Here is a 19,810-nt window from a genome sequence, read left to right as displayed (position 1 = left end):
AATACATAGTGTAAATGTAATATGTAAAAATAATGTACAATTATGGCAACATTAAAGTAATTTTTTACATATATTCCAAAAAATATGAATATTTAATTTCGAGATATTACACCAAACTACTTTTAGTTTACTTTAAATACGTTTTAAATACCTAGATAAACATAAAATAAACATATATATGAAAAAAGTAGTCAACTAATAAGGAAATGTCTTTATCTATTTTTGTTTTTGCCTTTTTCTATTGTTTACTTAACAAAATAAACATTAAATTTATAGTAAAAAGATACATAAATACGACTCATTATTTTGATGAATGGACTAGATTATTATTTAATGTAATGCTTTATATATCAGTAGTATAAAATATGTTCAGTTAGAACATATAAAGTATGTAAAATATTATTACATATCTTTTTCGACCAATAATGTATCTGTTAAATATGTAACTTTGAATAGTCGTGAGAAATGTGATTTCTCTGATGGTAGATTTACTGTCCATGCCATTACACGAATATCACGATTATACCATTCTTGTATAATGCGTCTAAAATAAATACATAATATATATATACATACATATATATATAAGAAGTGAAACAAATTTTCTTTATAATAATTATTATATATAATTATTTGATTTATGAAATTAATATTTATGTACATACTGATTTAGTATATCTTTATGTAACAATACAGCAGATACACCCACAATGTAATATACAAAACGGTAGAACATCCATTCATAAATATGATCTAATAAACAAGCAGCTATATATTTAAATGGATTGCTATATCTTACTGGAGCTGAGCCATCTAAACCTGAATATAATGTTCTAGAAAAATATTGGGGTCTCCATGCAAGGCTTGCTACAATTCTGGGTTCCTTTCTTCTAATCTGTAATAAGAGAATTATCATTTACCCTATTAAGTGTAACCATATATAAATTCATTTTTACATTGTGCTTTTTAACATTTATGTACCATATATATAACAATGGGATTAAAACTGGATACAACTGCTCTTTGAAATAACTTTGGATATTGCTTATATGCATCTAAAATTACTTGCACTATCTCCATTCTTGATTCTTTTATATCAATGATTATTCTTTGCTCATTTGATAAACATGTTTCTAAAGCTTCATAAAGTAATGGAATTTTTTCACCTTCAATAAATTTATCTCTGTAATATATAAAAGAAGAAAATTGCACTTCTATATCATTTTTGCAATATTTTATAATCAAAAAATATATAATAATCTATCTACTTAAGTGGATGATTATACGTAATATCTAATTGCTTTAATTGATCCCAAGTCATGTCTTTAATAAGTCCAGTTTTTCCAGTAATTCTATCAATTGTTGGATCATGAAATATTATAGGCACGTTATCTTTTGTAAGAGATAAGTCAAATTCAACTGCAGTACAGCCTCTTTCTTTACTCTATAAAATATTTTACAGTTAATTATTATTTCATCTATAACTTATAAAAGATAAACTGAAATGTATTGTTTCACTCAAGCAATTAATTTTTCGTTAGTATCTACTATATTAGTATCCATGTTTACGTTATAAAATAATATGTAATGTTTTTGTTATAAGGTATCTATTATTCCAAACTAGTTAATAAAAAACAAATGAACTTGTTATCTTTTCTGGAACAATTGCCTAATATAAAAACAAAAACCATTATTATATATAAGATTTTACATTACGAAAGGCTGATAAGCTGTTCTCAGGAAAATCATATCCTCCACCACGATGAGCCACCACTCGCATGCAATATTGTTCTCCATTACCATGATCTTTCAACATGGTATTATCTTTTTTCAATGAAAGAGGATTTATACCAAGCACTTCTTGCACAATGCTTAAATTTGGTGGTGGATTCCTGGCTATTTTTAGTCCAACTGAGATAATGACAGAACCCCAAACAATCCATGGTATGCAGAAATTATAAAAAACACTTATTAAAATGCTCCAAATAACTTGTAAAAATATCCACAATAAAGCACTGTTCAAAATTAGTTCAATAATTCCATGCATCCTTTAAAGAAACTTTTAGTTTTGTTAATGTTTTTTGAAAGAGAATATGAGTTATTAACTCTACGCATACAAAGACTTTAACTATAATACTGTTGTATGGCACACTTTATTACTTGATTAATTGAAAATGTAATTTTACACATTCTTGTAGACACTCTGATTTTTTGAATATGTATATCAATGTTCGATAACGTTTGTTTACGCTACAGTATCAGTATTTAACAAACGGATAATTTATTATCTTTGTATTCCTGAAACATGAAACATTTTTTTAATAATAAATTTTAAATATAAAAAAGTATCAAAATTTGGATAAATTAGTAATTGCAATTACATTCTATTATTTCTATAGCACTTTATATAATTACACAAAACGCAAATGACAATTAGTAAATTGCATTTCTAAGTAATGTGAAACCTGTTTAAACAGTAGGTTTTTTTAATTATAGATATTAGTATAATATACAATGTCAATATCAGTTTACCTAAAAAGAAAGCATTTAATGTTAATATTAATTTTTATATAACAAAAGCACATAGACGCGCTATACAATATATAGTCACACATTGGCAGTACTGATGTTAAAGTATACCTTAACCAATTACATAAAATATGAGTATAAAAAATGTTTAAGAAAATACATTTAAAATATTAAAATTAATTTAATACCTTGTAATTTGACATTTATATGTATGATTTTATTTTTTATTATTGGTAAATTCGAAATACTAAAAATGGCAATAAGTAATACTGAATGAAGTGTAAGCAATTCAGTTACTTAATATAGTGTTCTATACTTATTATCTTATGTTATAAAATTATTATATATAAAAAAAAAAAATTGTGTAATGTAAGGAATTATATAAGTAATTGAGTAAGTAAAGAATGTATTAGTAAACATAAATTAAATCAAAGATAAACAATGGGAGATTCATTAGATTTTTTAACAAAATATCATAATATATCTAATAAACTAAAGAAGTAAGCATTTTATTACATATTCTTTTAATAGAATAATTCAGTTCTTATTATAATAAAATTATTTTAAATTATTAATAATTTAATTTTAGACGATTTTTAAGAAAACCAAATGTTGCTGAAGCAAGTGATCAGTTTGGTATGTCATATGAATATGAAATATATGTATAAACTGATATTATTATATACAAATACCCTTAAAAAGTCAAAAGAATATAATATTATTAATTATTTTCTAGGGGCATTGGCAATTGAATGTGAACAAAAAGAATTATGGCAATATGCAGGTTTATGTTTATTAGCTGCAGCCAGATGTCAAGGAACTTTAGAAAATATCTTTTCTGAATTAAATTTGTTAATAAGAGCTGGTCGAGAATTTCTTGTAGCTGATAAAAAAGTTAAAGATATAGGATGTCCTCCTATAGGGCAAGAAAATACTCAGGTTTATTATTTTTATAACACAAATTAATAAGTAGCAACATAATTATATCAGATATTAAAGTTGTAATTGTTTATGTTAGGCTGCAATAAGTTGTTTTGGTCATGCCTTAACACGTTGCCATAATCAATCCGGATTTGGTACCATGTCAGCTGGTTTAGCATTAGAATTAGCCTTAGCTTTAGGCCCTACTCCAGCTGGCACACAACAATTACGTAAAGCCATTGATATTTTTCCAACTACGAAAGCTATTAATACCTTAGTATCTTATCATATTATGCAAGGTAAATATTTATTTAAATTATAATGTGTTATAATAATTAAATACAAAATATGTGATCAGGTGATTATGTATCTGCTTTACAAATTCTGAATGATTTTGTCGAATTTGTTGAGAGTTATATTAATGCTGGTGCAAGGGGTAATTACAGTGTTATATTATACAGGTATTACATATAATTCAAGATATAAAATTGTTTCAACATATCATAAGTTACTTATATTTTAATTACATTAATATGTAGGTGTGAAGTAACTAGAGTGCTCTTATTACTTATACTTCAACCATCACCACAAAGACTAGCACCTTCTCTAGCACAAGTTTTGGAAAAGTATGCATGGGTAGAAGAAAGTACAGATAATGGTAAGTGTTATAATATTTATATTTTTTTAATCATTTAAATAGCCATAGAGTAATAATAGATAAATTACAGATTTTATTATGAGTGAAGATGAATTACTCCTATTACAATCTTTAGTACTAGCATGTCAGTCACATGATTATCAAGCATTGTTGGAACTAGAAGGTGAATTATGGTCTTACTTAAATGCTGAACAAAAAGAATTATTGCATAAGCTAATTCAAGTTTTAACAATACAATGAATTGATAATGTTACATTTTATATGTATAAACGATTAAAAAACTAATTAAATTTATGAAAATTATGACACTTTTTATTTAATTTTATATTTAGGTTTATTTCAGTAACATTCCAAAAAATCTTTTTTTATCCATATTTATTCAATTTGATGAGTTCATAAATTTCAGTGACTAAATTTACTATTACTTAATTACAATTCTATAACAATGAATCAATTCACTAAAAATTGTATGATGATGTAAGCAATATTTGTGACTTTTCATACATAAACATCATTCCCCCATTTTCGTAAAACCGGATAAATGAACATCAGCTGTGTGAAAGGAAGATCTTGCAATAAACAAGGATCTGAGATCATGGTTGCTACGAAAAAAACCACACATCTCACATTCCTGTAATTGTCGACGAATGAAGTTTCCCCTACCTTTTGCCCCTCTACTTCCAAAGCTAACCGAAGCAGATACGACTGTCACGACATGACGTGGCGTCATTTATGTATCATTTATATATTTATATATATATGATCATAATAAAATGGTATAGTTAGTTGGTTATATTATGATTTAACGCAAAATAACATCACATCACAAATGGCATCATATCATCTCATCATGTTGCTAGGTAACTAAGTGACATTGTCACAATTTCTAACAGTTCTTCCTCCCCTACTCAACAGAAGAGGAATCTTTAACTGCCCATCTGTGGTTCCTTTTCGTGGCAACCATGCTGGCAACCTTAGTAACAAGTAAAGACTCGAAGGAGTCAAAATGTATAGTGTGCGTATTTCTTCAGTGATACACGGGATGGTATCGTAGAAAAGATGTTTCGCGTTCCTTGAATATACTAAACTACTTTCCTATACCAGAAGGCAACGTAAGTAGTTAAGGCAGAGTCAGTAGTGATTACGTGGGCGCGTCCTCGAATCTTTCTGTAATAGTTTGACGTATTCAAAACTCATAAGTTTATTTGATTAAGGTAATAAATATTATTCTTTTCCGAATGTGATTGTACACTATCATTTTTTTCTTTTTTAATTTAATAAAAGTTTATATTTTCTATGTTTAAATATACTTAAAAATTTAAACTTTATACAATACTCATATTTTAATCTATAAAACTAGACACAAGTAAATAAATTGTTTAAAACGATGTTTTGTTACATATTTTTTACACAATGCATCAAAGAATAAAAGTTTCAATCATTATTATAAAATAAATATTATAAAAATAAAAAAAATGTTTTGTATTTAACAGGCTCAAATTAAAATTAATGATACATTTAGAATTGTAAATGATATTTTTTTATTTTTATATATTATCATGTTTGTATATATAAAAAATAATAATTAAAAATTGAATGTTTTTTTTACAATATTTCTGTTGCGTAAAGTAAGGGAAAATCTTTTGTACTTAATGTGCTGAAGGTGTCTGTTTCTAGTACCGTTAAATTTACTAGTCGATCTTTGAGTATTTACTATCTTTGTCCAGCGGTTAACAAAATCAATATTTTTAATTTCTTTTCAGGATAAATTGTTTAGTTTTTCCATATTTTCTTAAATATTGTAAATTAAAGATTTATAGTTCAAGTATGTTTGACATAACAAAATAAATAGATTGTTTTTTTTATTTTATATTAATTTCTTTGATATTCATTATGTTTATGTTAATTACATATACTATAATTATACTAATTTACCACGTGTTTTAACGACCTTGAACTCAGTACGATGCAGGTGAATGTCCGAAACACTTGTACCTTAGCTTGCATTACGAATCTTTTAGCAAGATTAAATTAAGAATTTAAGGATAATAGTTTTTAAAGAATTACTGTGAAAAATTTAAAAAGGCGTACATTATAGAATTTTTATAATATTTTTTCGATAACAGTATGACCAAAGATTGGAAAACTATTTTCGTAACCGGAGGAGCTGGTTATATCGGTAGCCACTGTATCGTCGAACTTTTGGAAAGTGGATATGATGTTGTTGCAATAGATAATTTCGCTAATAGCGTAACTGAAAGTAGCGGTGAATCCGCAGCTCTTAAAAGAGTAGAACAAATTACAGGGAAGAAAGTTACTTTTTATAACTGTGATCTCATTAATCGAGATAAACTCGAGACAGTCTTCAACAAGGTACAAAGTATAAATTAAAGGAAAAATAATTATAATTATTTTTGCAATGTCTCCTAAACAATACTGTATCAAATTATAGCACAAAATAGATTGCGTAATTCATTTTGCGGCAATAAAGGCGGTTGGTGAATCAATGCAAGTTCCACTTCATTATTATCGGAATAATATTATTGGTGCCATCAATTTGCTAGAGGTAAAATATAATCTAATAGGTTTTTATGCACACATCGTTTTCTGAAGATTCAATTTTTTTAGGTAATGAAAGCTGCTGGATGTTTCCAATTAGTGTTTAGTAGTTCTTGTACTGTGTATGGTGAGCCTAATGAACTTCCGATTACGGAAGAACATTCGACCGGAAATATTACAAATGTATATGGTAGAACAAAATACTTTATTGAAGAGATGCTTAAGGATATATCCAGAGCTGAAAAGGTACATTTTAAATAATTTGAAAAAATAAAAAAAATTGTTCTATTTAAAAATTTAATAATAAATAAAGCTTTAAATGAAATATTAAAAATTTTATTTTTATTGAATAGAATTGGAATATCATTTCTCTAAGATATTTCAACCCAGTAGGTGCTCATCAAAGTGGCTTGATTGGAGAAGATCCTACAAAGCCATTTACAAATTTAATGCCTTATATAGCTCAAGTAGCTTTAAGATATAAGCCAGAACTCATCATTTTTGGGGGAGATTACCCAACAAAAGATGGTACAGGTATATATAAATTTTTTATTTTTTTTAATATAATGGAAGAATGTATTGTTCAAAGCAAAATGTTTTTAAAATTGATATTCTATTTTAGGTATTCGTGATTACATCCACATCATGGATTTAGCTGCTGGTCATGTAGCAGCTTTAAATGCTTTATACAAACAACATTTAAGGCTAAAAATTTATAATTTAGGTACTGGCAAAGGTGTGTCTGTACTTGAATTAATTAAGACTTTTGAGAATGTCACAGGAACAACAGTACCATATGTTATAAAAGATAGAAGAGAAGGTGATATAATGTCTACATATGCTAATACAGATTTAGCAGAAAAAGAATTAGGATGGAGGACTAAATATAATGTTGAACAAATGTGTAAGTTAAATTACATTTTTACTATATTTTTCCATCAAGTAACATTTCTTAATAATATTTTTTAATATAGGTGAGGATTTTTGGAGGTGGCAAACAATGAATCCACATGGTTACCGTAATTCAATAAAAAATGGTATTAGCGAGCATGTAAATGGAACTTTACAATAATGCTATTTCATTATTATTGAAGTATGACTAATTTATAACAATAAAAGAACAGTATTGAAACGTCTTTTTTAATTTAATACTAATTAATTAATTTATTTACATCCATATTAATGTTGTTCTCAATTTCTTTTCTTTCTTCTATTATAGTATATAATGATAAGTGTTGAAATTTCAACACTTCAAGACCCCAACTTGTCCATCTAGGAAGTAAATATCTTGCAAATATTTCTAAACACTTTGGTTCATTTGGAAGATACTCCTTCATAATTTCTATAAATTGAAGTAATATTTTGATGTACCTTTATAAATTTTTCTCATATAAATTGCAGCTGATATATGATTTTTACCTGTGAGTGGTGGTTTATGAGAATGTACTGCACTTGGTACGCTTATTAACAATTTACCATCAGGAATATTTATTTCATTTCCATTTAATATAGAACCCAAAACTAGCAGTTCATAAGGTTGTTTACCAGGTGCAATATTAAAATTACATATTGTATTTCCTGCTTCAGTAATCTAAAATAAAAGTGTAGCCAAGGATAGTTTATATTGCAAATATAATTTTTAATAATTTGTAAGTTTTATAGTAAAATTATATACTCACTTTAACCCAATACCATTTTGCTCTATATGTAATACCCCAAGATGGAAATATATTGTTAAAAATACTATGTAGATGACTTGGGGCATTTGTGCACCATATTGCTACAAGTCCACTTGAACATAACAATTTGCCAATTGGTATCTTGGCTAACTCTTCATTGTACATCATTTTATAGCTGTTCAACAAAAAAGTATAAAACATAATTTGCACAACATAAAATAATAGTTATAGCAGATTACTATTAAAAATCCAAATATTTCTGCAGATAAGGAATGTAGGAGATTAATGTAATAAAATTAAAATACATCATTATTCAAAGTGTTTTTTTTTTTTTTTTATGATGATAAGTTGCATCTAAAGTCTTATTTACCCATATGCTCACAAAACTGAGAACAAGAAAAATTTATACTATTATCAAAGTACTTGTTCTCATTAAATTATTCAGAGAGCTTTCTTTTTTTATTGGCTTATATTAAACCATACAAGATCACCTAGCTTCTGAATATTTGCTTTTTTTCCTTCTTATGGACTTGTTCCACCAAGGAGGATCCAACAATATAAAATCATATTGGTTGTTTAGCTCCAGTTTTTTTGTAATATCTCTCACATCATAGCAATAAAATTTACATTTTTGGGGGAAAACATATCTTTTCTCCTTTAATTCTGATGTAATAACTACATCTGTATCATTACAACCATAAAAATTTTCGATTTCATTGCTAAATGTATCCTGATAAAATCTTTGTGATGCCAAACGTGCTGCTTCATTATTATCAGATGATATGTTAGTAGGAAATAATCCTTCCATTTTTCCAATTGAAATTATTTTGTTAAACATTTGTTTGATATAATTTATCTACAAAATAAATTATTTTAATAACTATAATTATTATTTGACAATTATAAATGTTAAATTATGTTTTTTATTACACACTTCTTTCAAATCTTCCTCTGGTAAAAGTTTTGATCGTTTTCTTTTTTTAGTTTTACTTTGTAATGAAATTCCTTCCTGTTGCTCAGATTGAATTATTTGATTTTGTCTTAAATATTGTGAATTTATTTCAAATAATGTTTTATTAAAAATTAATTTGCACTCTGTGTTACCATCTTTTACGTCTGTATAAATATTATTTAGATATTTTAAATGGGATATTATCCATCCATTTTCGGTTGAGAAAATTAAACTCATGTTTAATTCAGATGTATTTGCACTACACTACACATTGAACATAATTATATACTTCAATCTACTTGTTATAATTTTCTTACTCTCTTACGTATAGGTATTCAACATATATCGATTATGAAATACTCAAGTTTAGACAAACTTCATAGCATTATCGTTACTATGGTAACATAGAGTTAAGTTTAAAAAAATGGCGACTACACTGAAAAATCGTTAGGTTAGGATATAATTATCTTATACGTTTTTCTGTACATTTTAACATTTTTTAATATTGAACTTAAATTTCAGCAAATGTGTTATTTATTGTAAAATAAAAGGATATCTAAAGAAAAAATAAAGATGAGAATTGCTGTGGAAGGTTGTGCACATGGTGAATTAGATATTATTTACGAAACTATTCAAGAAATGGAAAAAGCTAACGGAAAAAAAATAGATTTACTTATTTGTTGTGGAGATTTTCAGTCAACAAGAAATTTAAGTGATTTAAACTGCATGGCTGTACCTGATAAATATAAGGATATGTGTACATTTTATAAGTGAGTTATTCAATTATATTATTAAAATAAGTGTAGTTGATCAGCTTAAATTACATTTTATTTTTCATGATATTTAAATTTCCTATCAGGAATCTTAGAAATTTTGTTATATATTATAGGTATTATTCTGGAGAAAAAATTGCTCCTGTGTTAACAATATTTATTGGGGGAAATCATGAAGCTTCTAATTATCTTCAAGAGCTACCATATGGTGGATGGGTAGCTCCTAATATTTATTATTTAGGATATGCTAATGTAATAACAGTAGGTGGTATCAGAATTGCAGGATTATCAGGCATTTATAAAAGTCAGCATTGTATGCAGGGACACTATGAAAAACCACCATATACCGAAAATACAATTAGAAGTGTGTACCATATTAGAAATTTAGAAATATTTAGATTAAAGCAGGTAATATGCTCATCTTTTTTATTTTAAGTATAGATCTTTTAAAAGCAAAACAAGAATAATCCTTTGTTATATGATATTGTTATTTATAGCTTACTGGTAATATTGATATTTTCTTATCACATGATTGGCCATCAGGCATAACTAAATATGGAGACGAAAATGTTTTATTGAAAGGAAAACCTTTTTTCAAGTAAGCTAGTTAAAGCTTCTTATGTAAAACATATTAAATTTTAGAAATATGAATATTTGCAGTAATTTCCTCTTTTTATTATAGAAATGATATTGAAAATAATATGCTTGGTAGTCCACCAAGCATGGAACTTTTGGAACATCATTATCCAAGCTATTGGTTTTCTGCACATTTACATTGTAAATTTGCAGCTCTTGTTCCTGAAAAGGGAGGGACAAGAGTAACTAAATTTTTAGCCCTAGATAAATGTCTTCCAAAAAGAAAATTTCTACAAGTACTTGAATTAAAACACAATTCAGATTTACCATTGAAATTACATTATGACTTAGAATGGTTAACAATATTATATTTAACAAATCATTTATTAAGTGTCAAAGGTGGAATTCATTATATGCCTGGACAATATGGTAATACTAGATGGATATTTACACCAACTGTAGAAGAAAAAGCAATAATTTTTAAAAAATTTAATTGTGATTTGCAAATTCCACTAAATTTTACACAAACTGTAAAACCATATAATCCAGGAGCTACAGATATTTCAGTAGAACCACCACAATTGTTAATAAATGATCAAACAACACAATTTTGTAATACTTTAGGTATTGATGATCCATCTATTTTATTGTTATTGATAAGTAATACCAAAGAATTGAAATCAAGTGAATCATTGATGGAAACATGTGAACAAATATCAAGCTCTCACGAAATTTCTGTTTCATTTGATGAAAGTAATGTTTTGAATTCTACATTTAATGGAAGCTTAAATAGTGATTCTTTTAATCAAACATCACCATTGAATTTATCTCCAGAAAGTAATAATGAAGAACAAGAATCAGATATAAGTAGCAGTAAAGATGTTGCAAATGAAAGTTATAATAGCTTATCGTCAACAATAAATTATGATTGTACTGAGGATAGTGAGTAAAATATTACTATCTTATTATAATGTATACATAATTATTTTAACTATACAGTAAAATATACTGTTTATATTTTAGGTAATAATCATTTCATACAAATTGAACCAAATTGTAAAAAATTTAAACGAAGAAATTATTCTATATATTCAAATACACTTTAACTGTTGCAAAATACCATTATTTAGCAATTAAATTTAAAATGTTTTATTTCCAATAAAAATAGTGTTGTATATGAAGAACTTTAATGAACTATATAATCAAAATACTGTACATAAACTTACATATTTTACTATTTTTTGTAAAAAAATCTTTTTTATTAGTATAACAAAATTGTAATGTATGTTAATTATATTAATTCTTTAATCTAATAAATACACATTAATTCATTGCTTGCTTTTTTCTTGAACCTTTTAACCCTATTGAATTTTGATAATACTATATATATTTGCATACATCTATATGTCATAGGTGTTTAGGTTAGAAAACTGCATACTTCCATACAGAAGTGACATCGGTAGTTGAAAATTCAGAACATGTTTAGTTTCGTCCAACTAATACAGAAATAACGTTTATATACCAATAATCTTAATTACTTCTAATAAAATAAAATAAAATAAATTAATTGTTATTAATATAAAATGGACAAATTAACAATTATTTCGGGAACATTGTTTCTTGCTGCCGATGTATTTGCAATTGTCAGTCTTGCAATGCCTGATTGGATTATTACTGATGTTGGTGGTGAATGACTATAAATTACATTGTTTCTTTATTAATGTTTAATAATAATTACATGATTTTAATTATATAATTTAACAATTTTTATTATTTATGTAATTTTGTATCATCTATCATGGTACCATATATTTTTTGTTATTTTGGAAAGCAACTATAGAATACCATAATTATTGTTTTATTCATGTAAAATGTGATGTTTTCTTTTTTTTAGGGGATACAAGGCTAGGATTAATGTGGTCATGTATGACATTGTACAATAGACCTCAAATATGTTACAGTCCAGATTTACAACTAGAATGGTTTATGGCTCTTGTTTGTATTTTTGTTGGTTGCATTTTAATAACAGCCACTATAATATTATTAGCTAGTTCTCATTGGGATCGTAATGTTATTCCATATGCAAGATGGGTGGGGTTTATAGCTAGTAAGTGCATTCAATTATGTTAATTATTTTTTATAAATAAAATTTTTAATATACTATAAAGTGCAAAACTATATTTCAGTGGTATTGTTTTGCTTAGCAGCTGTTATATTTCCAATGGGTTTCCACATTGATGAAATTGGTGGACAACCATATCAATTACCAAATTCACATCAAGTTGGTATTTCTTATATACTTTTTGTTTTAGCGTTGTGGATTACAGTAATTTCAGAATTATTTGCTGGTAAAGTTTGTCTTCCGCATTTCTAGTATTTACTTTTTACCTGTATTCCTGGTATTTGTTCACTAGCAGTAATAGTGTTCTACATTGTTTGTTACATAGTATTATAATACTAATATAGTATTAAAGGATTTTTTGTACTTTTTATTAAAATATTGTATATTGTAATGTAATATTTAATTGTAATTTTTGCATGAACATTAAATGTTCTCATAGTATCACGATAAAGAAGTAATTATAACAATATAAGAAATTAAGTGTAAATATTTGAAATAATAAATATTTTTTAACAAATAATAATCAAGTTTTGATAACATATATACATATTTTTATTAATTTTTATAAATCTTATATATATATATTCACATTTTCGCAGGAAGTTATTTTACTAAGAGTACTTATCTACATTATCTAGAAAATACAATGTAAATAAGATGTTTTGCAATGGGATTTGAAAACTTTGCTGCTTCATAAAATTGTACGGGTATTAGTATATTTAAAGTAGAAACAATTAAAAAAAAGTTAATGACAAAAAATGTAAAAAACAGGAAAGTTACAAAATTCTACATATATTAGCCCAAAGCAAAACAAAACATTTAACACAGAGTTTATATAAAATCAACTTAGTAAACATTAATTTTCATATTTTTCAATAATAATTACCTTAAAATAACTTAAGCATTTTAATAATAAAGAAGAAAATACAATGAATCATTTTTAAATTTAAGTTTACAATCATTAAATTTGTTACAAAAAATAGAAAATATATCCTTATATGTGTTAACATGTATAAAATGGAAATACACAAATATGTTCTTCTTTTTCTTTTTTTCAATGTTTTTTTCTTTTTTTTTTCTTTTCTTTTCTTTTTTTCTTTTTAAAGAACTGTAATTAAAGTAAGTTTGACACATACAAGATAGTTTTGTACACAAATTTTGTTTATACAATCTTCCTCACTGATAACATTAGTATTCCACCTTCCAATTATTTCTTTGCTTTAAAACCTATATTTTCAATTTTTTGGAATACTTATTTTACTTATATGTTACAAAGATCTATTAAGAATGTATTATAAAGAATATTATGAAATATTTGTGTATTTTGGATAATTTGTCAATTACCTTATTTGTAACCAATATAGTTATTAATCTAGGATATATATTAAAGTAAATAAATAATTGGTAGATTGGAATATTATAAAGGCGCAGGAAGGTTATATACAAAAATAACTTAAGGCATAAAATGTATCTTTTCTCAGATATATATATATATAAAATTTGCATTTCATAGAAATTTTGTCATTAAAGTAGAAAAACTTTTCTCTATTTTTGCCTTTTTCCTACGAGATTATTATGTATACCTTTTCCTTATACATTGTATATTCATAATTATAATAAGAAAGATATGTACAAGAGATCTTGACATTTAATATTTTGATAAAATGTAATGTGTAAGCGTTTATTTAACTTTAATAGAACTATGAATGCCAAAATCAAAACTCTTCTTTAACTTCAACTTCAACTGTTATTTATTTTGCATTCCAAGAAAACTATGCATAAAACTCGTAACAACAATCTCAGTATAAATGTTTCATGGAAGTATAGCATATTAAAAGGAAATACTTTTCTATTTTTCATGATATTGGTTAATAAACATTCTCTGTACTTAGATACAAATATCAACAAGAACCATAAACTATTCTCAGAATATAGATTCATTTATATTCATAATTAATGCTTTTTGTTTTAACGTGTTTTAGCACTATTTGACTGATTATTCCCAATAGTGTCACACCGTCGATAATATAATAAATATGGAACTCTTGGGGGAGTTGGTTTTAATACATTACTTTCAGAAACACCTTTCAATGAACTGTCATCATATCTGACCCAACCACCATATCCAACATGAAAAGCATCTGTAACATAATGGCCTTTCGTTGCTTCTTTACCATCATGATAAGTAACTGCAAATAATTTGTAATGCTTTTGTTTTGGATTTAGTTTTTTTACAGTATTCGGTGATAGAAATTCTGTAATAAACGAGTTTGATATTTTAATTGATTTAATATGTTGTAAATTTGAGAATAAATAAATAAGAATTAATAAGATATCTACTAACTGCTATCCAATTTTAAATCAATTGGAAATTCTACACTTTTCACAATTTTTGAGCAAACATCCAGTTTGTAGTCAAACCATTTTAGATGTAATATGAGAATGACAGGTAATTCTTCTAATGTAACTTGTTTCCAAGCTTCTATTTGTTGTTTCGTTTTACTACATGTCATTCCTTCTAACTGATCTTTTCCGACAAGAATTTCGAGTGCACCTTTCACGGATTCTGCTTTCTGAAAATAATATATTTTTTTAATATATTACTCTGTGGTAATTTTGTACTAACTTTTTATCAGATTAGTACTTCGATATCAAGTTGTAATGTAAAGAAAGGCTGGACATTATCTGTTGGTTGTTCTCCTGCTCGTGATACTCTAGATCTCAATTGTCCACGAAATATATCAGACAATGGAGTTCTTCCAAATTCGGTACATCTTGTGATAGATCCTTTATTTTTTGGACCCATAACCTACAATCCGAGTTTTTATATTAATATTTATCTTTAATAACCAATTGTTGTATTATATATTTTACCTTCCATTCTTCTTCTCCATTGTTATAATTTACATTACTTTCAATATTATTTGTTACGTTTTGGTCATTATTTACTAATTTGATAAGCTAAAATAAATAAGTATATCATTTATAATGTGCTATTAAACTTTAAATTAAAACGAATATTATCATGATCGTACTTCAAGCATTTCGTCATTGATACCGTTCAGAAGGCACGAGAGGAATTCTTCTGCATCTTCTTGTCGCCCTTCCACAGAAAAGACACCAGCTGCTGACGTATTTTTTAACATTGTATATACATAAAAAGGTTCAAAGGCCACCCCACTTTGTATGTCTACTACTGTATCTTCCCCTCGTTTATTTGCTCTATCTTTTCTAGCCAATCTTGCACCATCTGATAAAGGTGTAAATTCGTGTACAAATTTAATCCTGCATAAAAAAAGATTAAACATCTATTAGAAACATCATTAAAATAATATATGTATCAAGATTAGAAATTGTAAATATTCTTTATTTTACTTACATATTATCAATAAGTGGAGTGGAAGACATTTTACTAGGATTTTTAGAATGTGGTAGAGCCATTAAAAGATTGTAAAAAGGTGGACAAGCAAGTAAAGCTTGTAATATACTATTAATATAGCAATAATTACTACGATTTGTTAGTCCTCTAGGTAATAAACTTACAGTTTGTTTGTCCATCTGATAATTTAATAAAAATTCTAAAAGACAAATATTTATATTTCATTAGAAATATAATAGATATATTTAGGTAAATATTTTTATCCATTAATTTCATTATAATACCTACCACCCATTCGGAAGGCAATGGGATCATTATAATGGTTTTGTAATGAATCTGCTTGTGAATTTTTACTTTCACTTATAATGCTTGGCAAGTTGGATGAAATATTTTCGTTTGTAAATACAGTTGTACTGTTAAGTTGATCTTTCTCTGTTGACTGTGATGTAATTTTTGATGTTACATTATTTTCTGTGATTGGGAGAGGATTAATGCGCGCAGTTGGTTTATAATTTGATGAACTAGATTGTGTATCGGCACTTCCTTTTTTCAAAATACTAGCCCAAGATATACTAGATAAAGCTGGTGATGATGTAGTGGGTACAATTATTGGAGTGCTTGTTACAGAGGAGTTTGGTGTTTTAATGACAACTTCATCTTGTACATTTTTTCTGGAACTATCTTCTTTGTATGCTTCACTTTCATTTTTAGAAACTGGTTTTGATAATGTTTTAACAACAGTGGTTTTAATACTAGAAACAGTTTCATTTTTATATTCTTTATCAGTTTCTCCATTTTGTTTTACTTCAATGCTACTATTAATATTTACGCATGGTACATCATTTTTTTCAGCTCCATTACACTTTTCATTTACAGTAGATACAATGTTATGTTCTATTTTAACATTAACAGGGGGTACTTTTCCATTTGTATTTGAATTTTTTCTGTTAACAGTATTTTCATCAACATTATCAGTACATTGCTCTACTTTACTGTTATTTACAGTTATTACTGTAGTGACTATATTGGTCTGTGAGGAATTATCCTCTTCATTTACTTGATGAAAAGGTTGTTTGACTGGTGTATAAGTATTCTGTATTCGTTTCTCATGAGACTTAGTAGTTTGTACTTTTGTACATTCTTGAGTAGGCTGAGAAAGCATAGGTGTTACTTGCCGCACACATCTTATATTTCCTGAAGGGTGATGATATGGAGGATATCCATACGTAGGTTGTGCATGAGGATGTGTACTTGTATGTGTATGAATATTTGGCTGATATATAGCTAGTGGAGGATAATGAACATGGCCGGAGAATTGTTGTTGTTGTGTTTGATCTGGATACATTACAACAAAAGATAATTGTGGATGAAATTGTCCTTGTTCTCCCATATATCCTGGTTGCATTTCACCTCCAGGATTTATTCCATGATTAAAATTATCTCTTCTTATTCCTTTTCCTCGATTATTTCTTCTATTAGTTTCCCTGTTACAGCTAACATCATGGATTTCACCTCCAATGTTATATCCAGGATGGGAATAAGTCATTGCAGGCATGAATGGTTGTATGTGAGTATCTGTTGGGACAGGATAAATTGGTGGTCTCTGCCAGTCATTACACATTATTTGTTGCGTATATGAGGGTGGTGGTGGTATTGCTATATAAAAGATAAAGTTCAGATATATTTTTAAATAAATATATTAAATCGCGCGTTAAAACGTTTATCTGTATTTAAAATAATTACCATTATGATACCATTGATTATGGATTTGTGGAATTTCTGTTATAGAAATATTAACATCACTGTTAGTTTCAGCTGTATCCCATGGTAATTTTAAGGTATCATTAACAATATTGGATTTTAAAATGCCTATTAAATGATTCCTATCATTGTCATTTAAATCATGTAAATCTAAGAATTGAAAATCAAGCTAAAACAAAATAAAATATTAGTTGAAATTTAGTATTTCAGTAGAAGCATGTAAAATTTACAAATAATTTTAGGTCAATCAATTCATTAGTGTTAGATCGTAACTATTTTTTTCTTTTTTCAGTTAAACAATTGCTTAATGTACATCATCATAGCTTGTAAAAAATTATTATGAAAGAATTTATCATAAAAGTATATTATAGACATAGAAATTAAAAAAATAAGATAACTTATACAATAACATAATATCGTTTAATAAATATATTTTTTTACAATTACTCGAAATTGTGACTTATGTAAATAATATATTTCATTAATTATATTTGTTTATTGATCAGTAAAGTTTCAATTTTAACTTGCAACCATAAGTCTAACCTCACATTTCATAACAATTACAAAATTAGTTAGAATAATGATAATTTAACATATTGTAATTAATACAAATTTTTATCAATATATCGTACCTCATTTTGAACATCCATGGTTAAATCCATACACCGTATAAAACATTAAAAATAATACCAGCAGAGAAACATGAGGCTCCGGTGGTTTGTGTCGGCAATAAAAAGAATCAACGTTGATATTATTAATTTTGTCTTTTATTTGAGTAGAAATTACATAAAAAGTATACTCAATTATAAAAACACAATATTTGTATTAGTTCTGTGCAACAATAAAATGGGGAAGGAGATTACAAACTATTAACAAATTACACAATATGAATGATCATATTTCGGCAGTTGTATAGTTAAAATGGGCCAAGCACGTTGCTTTACTTCTGTTTCTGCTGTTCACAAGACTAGCGTCGCCACTATCATCACTAGTGTTTTGTAGGGACATCTATCGAAACTGACTTTAGGATATTTAGGTACGTTGGAAATATGCATTCATTAATGAATTTTAGGTTTATTTAAATTTGATTTGCTTCTGTAGGAGTAAAAACTATATATTGCAACTGTAAAATTTTATTAAAAAATGTTTTAATTTTGTAACTTTTGTTTTTTAAAAAGCTTATGTAAGATACAAACCTATCATGTTGAAAGATATAATTTTTTTTTTCAAGCATGAATAGTTTGAAGGTCTAAAAAGAAAATTAATGAAATATGCGATTATGTCGAGAAATCTAGTTTAATCATTTTTTTAAAGAATAATACATTCCTTCGTAGTTAAAGAAAAGATCAATACTTTCATAGGATCATATCCTCTTATTTCTTTAAATTTATAGATAAGATATAGAATATCACTTTTGAATTTTGTATCTTCTGTTATAAAATATTAATTACACTGTCCAATAAATTTTAACATTTCCTTAAATCGGTAATATCCATTGCGCAATTCTTGTAGAGAAACTTATTTCTTCATAAATAATATTGTTATAAACGAATGAAATATATGTTACCCTTAAGTGAGTTTTTTATTTGAAACCCCGAAATGTTTCACGTTGTCATTAACAGATGGCAGTAGCTACGAATTTTTACTCACTTTCTTTTTTCACTATAGATTTTCAAAAATCCATAAATGTACATATAAAGAACTTAATCAAACTAAAATAACAATTAAAGCATAATTAATACTCACTACCACCCATTTTAACTTATTTGATACTTTGTATAGAATAATAATTTTTGACAAATTTTTAACTATTAGAGCTATGACGGGAAGTACATAACGTGAAAATTACTGGTAGCGACATTTAGTGAATTTTGCCCAAAGGTTTTATACAAGTCGTTCGT

At 26.5% G+C, this 19,810-nt stretch overlaps 6 protein-coding genes across 10 annotated transcripts; 3 read left to right on the top strand and 3 right to left on the bottom strand.

Moving 5' to 3' along the window:
• Positions 1 to 402: 402 nt before the first annotated feature.
• LOC108555971 (glycerophosphodiester phosphodiesterase 1) lies at positions 403 to 4,828 on the bottom strand. Of its 2 annotated transcripts, XM_017911869.1 has the most exons (7): positions 4,772 to 4,828; positions 2,187 to 2,298; positions 1,712 to 1,911; positions 1,269 to 1,444; positions 982 to 1,183; positions 666 to 895; positions 403 to 544 (listed from the first exon to the last, which is right to left on the bottom strand). In XM_017911869.1, exons 2-7 carry the CDS (start codon positions 2,188 to 2,190, stop codon positions 403 to 405), a joined length of 954 nt encoding a protein of 317 aa, XP_017767358.1. In that variant the 5' UTR covers positions 2,191 to 2,298; positions 4,772 to 4,828. The 2 variants fall into 2 exon arrangements, with proteins under 2 accessions (XP_017767358.1, XP_017767356.1); XM_017911867.1 differs by lacking the exons at positions 2,187 to 2,298; positions 4,772 to 4,828 and having other exon boundaries at positions 1,712 to 2,073.
• Positions 2,971 to 4,348, top strand: LOC108555933 (factor VIII intron 22 protein). The gene is made up of 7 exons (XM_017911824.1): positions 2,971 to 3,029; positions 3,119 to 3,165; positions 3,266 to 3,468; positions 3,548 to 3,749; positions 3,809 to 3,911; positions 3,990 to 4,108; positions 4,179 to 4,348. The coding sequence occupies exons 1-7, from the start codon at positions 2,971 to 2,973 to the stop codon at positions 4,346 to 4,348; spliced, it is 903 nt and encodes a 300-aa protein (XP_017767313.1).
• Positions 4,222 to 7,785, top strand: LOC108555970 (UDP-glucose 4-epimerase). Of its 4 annotated transcripts, none has more exons than XM_017911865.1 (7): positions 4,222 to 4,271; positions 6,235 to 6,481; positions 6,561 to 6,674; positions 6,737 to 6,913; positions 7,021 to 7,201; positions 7,290 to 7,571; positions 7,642 to 7,785. In XM_017911865.1, the coding sequence occupies exons 2-7, from the start codon at positions 6,236 to 6,238 to the stop codon at positions 7,737 to 7,739; spliced, it is 1,098 nt and encodes a 365-aa protein (XP_017767354.1). In that variant the 5' UTR covers positions 4,222 to 4,271; position 6,235; the 3' UTR covers positions 7,740 to 7,785. The 4 variants fall into 4 exon arrangements, with proteins under 4 accessions (XP_017767354.1, XP_017767353.1, XP_017767355.1 ...); XM_017911864.1 differs by lacking the exon at positions 4,222 to 4,271 and adding an exon at positions 4,894 to 4,968; XM_017911866.1 differs by lacking the exon at positions 4,222 to 4,271 and adding an exon at positions 5,147 to 5,220 and having other exon boundaries at positions 7,021 to 7,195.
• Positions 7,786 to 7,818: 33 nt separating this feature from the next.
• Positions 7,819 to 9,535, bottom strand: Mettl4 (Methyltransferase like 4). Its single transcript, XM_017911959.1, has 5 exons — positions 9,281 to 9,535; positions 8,838 to 9,202; positions 8,347 to 8,521; positions 8,087 to 8,258; positions 7,819 to 8,009 (listed from the first exon to the last, which is right to left on the bottom strand). The coding sequence occupies exons 1-5, from the start codon at positions 9,533 to 9,535 to the stop codon at positions 7,819 to 7,821; spliced, it is 1,158 nt and encodes a 385-aa protein (XP_017767448.1).
• A 336-nt stretch (positions 9,536 to 9,871) lies between these two features.
• LOC108555931 (lariat debranching enzyme) lies at positions 9,872 to 13,077 on the top strand. Its single transcript, XM_017911823.1, has 9 exons — positions 9,872 to 10,068; positions 10,188 to 10,479; positions 10,569 to 10,669; positions 10,754 to 11,531; positions 11,671 to 11,771; positions 12,029 to 12,064; positions 12,230 to 12,333; positions 12,542 to 12,754; positions 12,834 to 13,077. The coding sequence occupies exons 1-9, from the start codon at positions 9,872 to 9,874 to the stop codon at positions 13,019 to 13,021; spliced, it is 2,010 nt and encodes a 669-aa protein (XP_017767312.1). The 3' UTR covers positions 13,022 to 13,077.
• A 1,660-nt stretch (positions 13,078 to 14,737) lies between these two features.
• Usp10 (ubiquitin specific protease 10) lies at positions 14,738 to 18,735 on the bottom strand. Its single transcript, XM_017911822.1, has 9 exons — positions 18,542 to 18,735; positions 17,892 to 18,078; positions 16,437 to 17,804; positions 16,149 to 16,347; positions 15,805 to 16,054; positions 15,644 to 15,730; positions 15,414 to 15,578; positions 15,114 to 15,342; positions 14,738 to 15,024 (listed from the first exon to the last, which is right to left on the bottom strand). The coding sequence occupies exons 1-9, from the start codon at positions 18,569 to 18,571 to the stop codon at positions 14,738 to 14,740; spliced, it is 2,802 nt and encodes a 933-aa protein (XP_017767311.1). The 5' UTR covers positions 18,572 to 18,735.
• Positions 18,736 to 19,810: the final 1,075 nt, after the last annotated feature.

This window comes from Eufriesea mexicana, unplaced genomic scaffold (assembly GCF_001483705.2).
Source record: "Eufriesea mexicana isolate 0111107269 unplaced genomic scaffold, ASM148370v2 scaffold294, whole genome shotgun sequence".
Taxonomy (NCBI): Eukaryota; Metazoa; Arthropoda; class Insecta; order Hymenoptera; family Apidae; genus Eufriesea; species Eufriesea mexicana.
Note: the sequence above shows the minus strand (reverse complement) of the source record. Positions and strands in the feature narration are given on the sequence as shown.

What these genes read in the sequence shown, in the direction of transcription:
- LOC108555971 (XM_017911867.1), bottom strand. Translation starts at nt 2,047, where the DNA reads ATGCATGGAATTATTGAACTAATTTTGAACAGTGCTTTATTGTGGATA. An exon ending in ACGTATAATCATCCACTTAA is followed by an intron (nt 1,184 to 1,268) that starts GTAGATAGATTA and finishes TATATATTACAG; the next exon opens with AGATAAATTTATTGAAGGTG. An exon ending in CATAAAGATATACTAAATCA is followed by an intron (nt 545 to 665) that starts GTATGTACATAA and finishes TATTTATTTTAG; the next exon opens with ACGCATTATACAAGAATGGT.
- LOC108555933 (XM_017911824.1), top strand. Translation starts at nt 2,971, where the DNA reads ATGGGAGATTCATTAGATTTTTTAACAAAATATCATAATATATCTAAT. An exon ending in TAGGGCAAGAAAATACTCAG is followed by an intron (nt 3,469 to 3,547) that starts GTTTATTATTTT and finishes TGTTTATGTTAG; the next exon opens with GCTGCAATAAGTTGTTTTGG. An exon ending in ATCTTATCATATTATGCAAG is followed by an intron (nt 3,750 to 3,808) that starts GTAAATATTTAT and finishes ATATGTGATCAG; the next exon opens with GTGATTATGTATCTGCTTTA.
- LOC108555970 (XM_017911865.1), top strand. Translation starts at nt 6,236, where the DNA reads ATGACCAAAGATTGGAAAACTATTTTCGTAACCGGAGGAGCTGGTTAT. An exon ending in TCGAGACAGTCTTCAACAAG is followed by an intron (nt 6,482 to 6,560) that starts GTACAAAGTATA and finishes ATCAAATTATAG; the next exon opens with CACAAAATAGATTGCGTAAT. An exon ending in GTGCCATCAATTTGCTAGAG is followed by an intron (nt 6,675 to 6,736) that starts GTAAAATATAAT and finishes CAATTTTTTTAG; the next exon opens with GTAATGAAAGCTGCTGGATG.
- Mettl4 (XM_017911959.1), bottom strand. Translation starts at nt 9,535, where the DNA reads ATGAGTTTAATTTTCTCAACCGAAAATGGATGGATAATATCCCATTTA. An exon ending in CAGAGGAAGATTTGAAAGAA is followed by an intron (nt 9,203 to 9,280) that starts GTGTGTAATAAA and finishes TTTATTTTGTAG; the next exon opens with ATAAATTATATCAAACAAAT. An exon ending in CAAAATGGTATTGGGTTAAA is followed by an intron (nt 8,259 to 8,346) that starts GTGAGTATATAA and finishes CTTTTATTTTAG; the next exon opens with ATTACTGAAGCAGGAAATAC.
- LOC108555931 (XM_017911823.1), top strand. Translation starts at nt 9,872, where the DNA reads ATGAGAATTGCTGTGGAAGGTTGTGCACATGGTGAATTAGATATTATT. An exon ending in AACTGTTGCAAAATACCATT is followed by an intron (nt 11,772 to 12,028) that starts ATTTAGCAATTA and finishes TTTTGATAATAC; the next exon opens with TATATATATTTGCATACATC. An exon ending in CATCTATATGTCATAGGTGT is followed by an intron (nt 12,065 to 12,229) that starts TTAGGTTAGAAA and finishes TTATTAATATAA; the next exon opens with AATGGACAAATTAACAATTA.
- Usp10 (XM_017911822.1), bottom strand. Translation starts at nt 18,571, where the DNA reads ATGGATTTAACCATGGATGTTCAAAATGAG. An exon ending in ACTCCACTTATTGATAATAT is followed by an intron (nt 16,055 to 16,148) that starts GTAAGTAAAATA and finishes TTTTTTATGCAG; the next exon opens with GATTAAATTTGTACACGAAT. An exon ending in TCAATGACGAAATGCTTGAA is followed by an intron (nt 15,731 to 15,804) that starts GTACGATCATGA and finishes TATTTATTTTAG; the next exon opens with CTTATCAAATTAGTAAATAA.